This window comes from Terrapene carolina, unplaced genomic scaffold (genome assembly GCF_002925995.2).
Source record: "Terrapene carolina triunguis isolate 2854851 unplaced genomic scaffold, T_m_triunguis-2.0 Scaffold93, whole genome shotgun sequence".
In the NCBI taxonomy this organism is placed as follows: Eukaryota; Metazoa; Chordata; order Testudines; family Emydidae; genus Terrapene; species Terrapene triunguis.
The window spans coordinates 31,327,883-31,334,843 of NW_020664444.1; the positions used below are offsets into that span (position 1 = coordinate 31,327,883).

General features: G+C 42.9%; 1 protein-coding gene across 4 annotated transcripts in view; it reads right to left on the reverse strand.

Moving 5' to 3' along the window:
- Window positions 1-5,017, reverse strand: part of RHBDF1 (rhomboid 5 homolog 1) — a 52,791-nt gene extending 47,774 nt beyond the window's left edge. For all 4 annotated transcript variants that reach the window (XM_029911266.1, XM_029911265.1, XM_029911264.1 and 1 more), the window contains exon 1: window positions 4,881-5,017. In XM_029911266.1, coding sequence (XP_029767126.1) covers window positions 4,881-5,000 — 120 coding nt within the window. In that variant the 5' untranslated portion in view covers window positions 5,001-5,017. The remainder of the gene's footprint in view (window positions 1-4,880) is intronic.
- Between the last annotated feature and the right edge of the window lie 1,944 nt (window positions 5,018-6,961).

The window sequence follows — 6,961 nt, forward strand, 5'->3', positions numbered from 1 at the left end:
GGGGGGAGGAAGAGGGCTCCGTGTGCGTTGCCCTTGCCTCCAGGCACCGCCCCCCGCAGCTCCCATTGGCCGGGAATGGGGAACCGTGGCCAATAGGAGCTTCGGGGGAGGTACCTGGAGGCACGGCAAGGGCAACGCATGCAGAGCCCTCCGCTCCCCCTCCCCCCTCTCCCAGAGGCCGCAGCGCTTCCTGGAGCGGCGCGGGGCCACGGCAGGCAGGCAGGGAGCCTGCCCTGGACCCGGTGAGTGCCGCTGCCACCCCGGAGCCGCTTTAGGTAAGAGGCGCCAGGCCGGAGCTCGAACCCCTCCTGCACCCCGCCCCCCAACTCCCTGCCCTAAGCCCCTTGCCTACACCCTGCACCCTTCCTGCACCCCAACTCCCTGCCCTGAGTCCCCTCATACATCCCGCACCCCAACCCCCTGCCCTGAGCCCCCTCGTACACCCTGCACCCCAACCCCCTGCCCTGAGCTCCCTGCTGTACCCTGCACCCCTGTGCACCCCAACCCCCTGCCCTGAGCCCCCTGCCGCACCCCGCAACTCAACCCCTGCCGAGCCCCCTCATACACCCCGCACCCCTCCTCTGCCCCAATCCCTTGCCCTGATCTCCTTCCTGCACAACAACAATCCCTCCCACACCCCGCACTCCCTGCCCCGGCCCTGCATACAATTTCCCCACCCATATGTGGCCCTCGGCCCAAAAAGTTTGCCCACCCCTGACCTAGAGGACAACAGGGTTATGAAAGGAATAGTCAGTATGGATTTGTCATGAACAAATCATACCAAACCTTCTTTGAAAGGGTTAATAGCCTACTGGATAGAGGAGAAGCATTATATATGATCTTTCTCGATTTTAGTAAGGCTTTTGACACTGTAAGGACATAAGAATGGTCACACTGGGTCAGACCAACGGTTCATCTCGCCCAGTATCTTGTCTTCCGACAGCAGCCAATGCCAGATGCTTCAGAGGGAATGAACAGAATGGGGCAATTATCAAGTGGATCCATCCTGTTGTTCAAACCCAGCTTCTGGCAGTCAGATGCTTAAGGACATCGAGAGCACAGGGTTGCATCCCTGACCATCTTGGCTAATAGCAATAGTTGGACTATCCTCCATGAACTTCTCTAATTCTTTTTAAACCCAGTTATACTTTTGGCCTTCACAACATCCCCGGGCAATGAGTTCCACAGGTTGGCTCTCTATTGTGTGAAGTACTTCCTTTGTTTGTCTTAAACCTTCTTCCTCTTCAATTTCATTGGGTGACCCTAGTTCCCATGTTATGTGGGGTAAATAACACTTTCTTACTGACTTGCTCCACATCATTCATGATTTTATAGATCTCTATCATATCACCCCTTTGTCATCTCTTTTCTAAGATGAACAGTCCCAATCTTTTTAATCTCTATTCATATGGAAGCTGTTTCATACCCCTAATCATTTTTGTTACCCCTCTTCGTACCTTTTCCAATTCTGATATTTCTTTTTTGAGATGGGGCAACCAGAACTACGGTCAGTGTAAAGGTGTGGGTTACCATGGATGTCTATAGTGGCATTATTATATTTTCTGTCTTATTATCTATCCCTTTCGTAATGGTTGCTAACATTGTGAGCTTTTTTGATTGCTGTTGCATATTGAGCAGATGTTTTCAAAGAACTATCCATGATGTCTCCAAGATCACTTCCCTTGAGTGATAACAGCTAATTTAGTACATATAGTTGGATTATGTTTTCCAATTAACATTACTTTGCATTAATCATTATTGAATTTCATCTGCCATTTTGTTGCCCAGTCACCCAATTTTTTGAGATCCATTTGTAACTCTTCACAGTCAGTTTTGGACTTAACTATTTTGAGTAATTTTGTATCATCTGCAAACTTTGCCACCTCATTGTTTACCCTCTTTCCCAGATCATTTATGAATATGTCCTTGCGGGACACCACCAATTAGCTCTCTCCATTGTGAAAACTGACCATTTATTTGTTTCCTATCTTTTAGCCAGTTACTGATCCAGGAGATGATCTTCCCTCTTATCCCATGACAGCTTACTTTGCTTAAAAGCCCTTGGTGTGGGACTTTGTCAAAGGCTTTCTGAAATTCCAAGTACACTATATCAACTGGTTCATCCTTGTCCACATGTTTGTTGACCCCTCAAAGAATTTTAATAGATTGATGAGGCATGATTTTCCTTTACAAAAGCCATGTTGACTCTTCCTCAACTATCGTGTTCCTCTATGTGTCTGATAATTCTGTTATTTCCTATAGTTTCACCAATTTGCCTGGTACTGAAGTTAGACTTACCAGCCTGTAATTGCCAGGATCACCTCTAGACCCTTTTTTAAAAATCAGCTTTGCATTAGATATCCTCTAGGCATCTAGTATAAAGGCTTATTTAAGCAATAGGTTACATACTACAGCTAGTAGTTCTGCAATTTCACATCTGAGTTTCCTTCAGAACTCTTGGGTGAATACTATCTGGTCCTAGCGATTTATTACTGTTTAATTTATTAATTTATTCCAAAACCTCCTCTATTGACACCTCAATCTGGGACAGTTTCTCAGATTTGTCACATAAGGAATCTCCCTCACAGCCTCTCCAGTGAAGACAGATGCAAAGAATTCATGTAGCTTCTCCGCAATGGCCTTGTCTTCCTTGACTGCTCCTTTAGCACCTCGATCGTCCAGTGGCCCCCTGTTTAGCAGGCTTCCTGCTTCTGATGTACTTTAAAAAAAATTGCTGTTAGTTTGTGTGTCTTTTGCTAGTTGCTCTTCAAATTCTTTTTCAGCCTGCCTAATTATATTTTTACATTTGACTTGCCAGAGTTTATGCTCCTTTCTAATTTCCTCATTAGGATTTGACTTCCAATTTTTAAAGGATGCCTTTTTACCTCTAACCACCTCTTTAACTCTGTTGTTTAGCCATGGGAGGCATTTTTTGGTCCTCTTACTGTTTTGTTGTTGTTATTATTTGGTGTATATATTTAGTTTGAGCCTCTATTATGGTATTTTTAAATATTTTCCATGCAGCTTGCAAGCATTTCACTCGTGACTGTTCCTTTTAATTTTTTCTAAAACTAGCCTCTTAATTTTTGTGTAGTTGCCCTTTTTGAAGTTAAATGCGACTGTGGAGGGTTTCATTGGTATTTCCCCCCTACAAGCACGTTAAATTTAGTTACATTATATTCACTATTACCGATCAGTTCAGCTATTTTCAACTCTTGGACCAGATCCTGTGCACTTTAGGACTCTGTGACTTAGGACTAAATCAAAAATTGCCTCTCCCCTTGTGCATTCCTGGACTAGCTGCTCCAAGAAGCAATCATTAAAGGTGTCTAGAAATTTTATCTCTGCATGAGGTGACATGTACCCAGTCAATATGGGAATAGTTGAAATCCCTCATTATTATTGGGTTTTCTGTTTTTATAGCCTCTCTGATCTCCCTGAGCATTTCACAATGACGGTCACCATTCTGGTCAGGTGGTCGATAGAACATTCCCTACTTCTATACTCTTATTATTCAAGCATGGAGATTAGTCCCACATGACTTTCTCTCAAGCAAACTATGAAATACATTCTAGATTAAATTACTATAAAGTGGGGGTACAACTGGTTGAAAGACTGTACACAAAGAGTAGTTATCAATGGTTCACTGTCAAACCAAAAAATCATATCTAGTGGGGTGCCGGAAAAGTCAGTCCTGGATCTGGTACTATTCAACGTTTTCATTAATGACCTGTATAAGAGAGTGGAGAGTATGCTTATGAAATTTGCAGACGACGCCAAATTGGGAGGGGTTGCAAGTACTTTGAAAAACAGAATTAGAATTCAAAATGACCTTGACAAATTGGAGAATTGGTCTGAATTCAACAAGATGAAATTCAATAAAGATAAGCAAAGTATTTTGCACTCAGGAAGAAAACAATCAAATGCACAAACAGAAAATGGGGAATAACTAGTTAGGTGGTAGTACTGCTGAAAAGGGTCTGGGGTGATAGTGGATCACAATTTGAATATGAGCCAACAATGTGATGCAATTAAATAATGACTAAATACCATTCTGGCAGTGGTGTAGTTCTACCCGGAAAGGGAGAAATTTCCAGTGGGTTGGGTGAATGTCGACGTGGACATTGACGTCCTTCATATCAAGAGCTGTGAACCAGGCTCCGTGGGGAATGGAGGGAATAATAGATGCCAGCATCACCATATAGAACTTATGTATTTAATTCTTAACTACCCTTTATCAATAGTTATTGTACAGGCTATTCCTACCTTACTTCCTGTACTAAACATCTTCTCACTGTTTTTGTTGTTGTTGAAGACAAGATTAAAAAGAAGAATTCACTATCAGCTATTTATGAATTGTTAATTTCATCCCATCCTCACTTATTAACAGAGCTACTTTCTTCCCAGTTCCTCCCTGCCCTTGATATATATGTAACCACCCCATTCTCATTTCTTCATTCTCCCTGGCACTGTAGTCCATTGTGTGGCTCTTAGGATCCATTGGGTTCTTGCTGATTTCCCATGCTCCTGGCATTCTGACATGTTAACACTCCACTTACTCTTCATCTTTTCTTTCAGGACAACCCACCTTCTGCCTCCCTTTGTCTGTTGGAAGGTACAATTCAGATCACCCGACTTAAATGAAGCTCCCGTTTCCATCCTTACTCCTGTAACTTCATAACCATTTAATATGCCCTACCTGCTTTGTATCTAGGAGGCCACTGTCCCTAGACCATATAATGCGAACAGGCTCCCATCACAGTAGAGTCCAAAGCTCTAAGCATCCAAATCCCTTCCCATTGTGTGTACAGACTACATTGAACCCACATATTCATTCCTTATGCCCCTCCCTGATCTTTGTACGTTACTCATACCAGTACCTGCACAAAGGTGGGTTCCTCAGGCATTGCAACAGAGACTGGCACTGGTATGTCGAGTTTGAGCCATGGTGGTTTCTTCCGCTGTAAACTGCTCGTGCTGTCACGCCGCACTTCAGACATCTTCCTGTCTCAGTACTCAGGCCTGAGGGAAAGAGAAGAGATCATTGAGTTTGGAAGGAGTCCATGCTGTTCATTGGTCAGGCAAATCTCGCCTTTTATCATGCATGCTAAGTGGCTGTGAACAGCTAGCGATTCACTCAAATTCTGTCCCTAGTTAGCTGATTTGCTGAGTACTTTCTGTGACTAATCTGCTGCTGCAGTTTTGTGAGCAGTTTGCTATGGGTATTCAAGAGTCACCTTCCCAGCGGTGCTGGCCAGCTCTGATTAGACACACAGATCACATGGCATGTTTCTGTTCTCCAGTCGGAGGCAGGGAACACCTAGAATTAGGTTTCCAGAGTGAACGCTAAATTGTGGTTTTAAAATTCACTTTCCATTAACACTGTCTGAGATTTGCTTAATAGCCATTGTTTCCTCAAGGACTGGGGGTGGAATACCACTTATTTGGACCTGGGTCCAATCCAACCAATGGGCCCTCCCAACAAATCAAAGCCATCAACCTCACTCTGAAAACTCCTTGTGATTCATGTCCATTCCCTAGCCAAGCCTGAGCCAAGAACTGTATTTCTGACTTTGGCAAACACTAATTAACTATTATTGTCTTAAAATTATATTTTATTTAACTGTTTATATAAAAACCAACCACATACTGACCCCAGGAAAGATGAGCCCAGTGTGCAAACTATAGAAGCTCATCAAATCCAGGTTAAATCCAGGACAGAGTGATAGTCATATGGGAATAGTATAGAAATAGCATTAAATAAAAATCACTGTGGTTAATTAAATGTTTTAACAACAAAGTGACAAATTACTAGATGTTATGACCTTTTCCCCTGTCTTTTGCCTTTTTGGGTTGAGCTCTTCCTGGCAGGGATTGTGTTTGGAAAGTGCCTGGCACACTGTGTGTGCAATAGAAACAGAAACAAATCATCATCCTCATCAATTATTTCTATATACAAATTTACAAATATACCACGCCCTTTATACAAATTTGTTTTCTGTCTCAGCATCCTCAGTGCGGTAGGCTGGGGAGAATGCAGAAACGCAATGTTTCTATAAATACAAGCTAGCAATTATTGTATTGTGTACTGTGGCCAGTTCTGGGCACATTTCAGGAAAGATGTGGACAAATTGAAGAAAGTCCAGAGAAGAGCAACAAAAATGATTAAAGGTCTAAAAAACATGACCTATGAGGGAAAATTGAAAAAACTGGGTTTGTTTGGTCTGGAGAAGAGAAGACTGAGGGGGGACATAACAGTTTTCAAGTACATAAAAGGTTGTTACAAGGAGGAGGGAGAAAAATATGAACGTGACAACAGGCCCAATTCTCCTTGCACTTACCTGGGTTAGAATCATAGAAATGTAGGACTGGAAGGGATCTCGATAGATCATCTAGTCCAGTTCCTGCATTTCTAGACCCTGCATATCTAGACCATCTCCGACAGGTGTTTGTCTAACCTGTTCTTTAAAAACCTCCAATGAAAGATGGAGATTCCACAACCTTCCTAGATAATCTATTCCAGTGTTTCACCACCCTTACAGTCGGGAAGTTTTTCCTAATGTCTATCCTAAATCTCCCTTGCTGCAATTTAAGCCCATTGCTTCTTGTTTTGTCCTCAGGGGTTAAAGAGAACAATTCATCACCCTCCTCTTTATAACAACCTTTTACATACTTGAAGACTTATGTCCCCCCTCGGTCTTCTCTTCTCTTCTCCAGGCTAAACAAACCCAATTTTTACAATCTTTCCTAGTTGGTCATGTTTTCTAAACCTTTAATCATTTTTATTGCTCTGCTCTGGACTTTCTCCAATTTGTCCACATCTTTCCTGAAGTGTGGAGCCCAGGAGTGGATACTATACTCCAGTTGAAGCCTTACCAATGCTGAGTACAGTGGAAGAAATTACTTCTTGTTTATAGCATTCCTGATACGTCCCATAATGATGTTCACTTTTGGGGGGGGG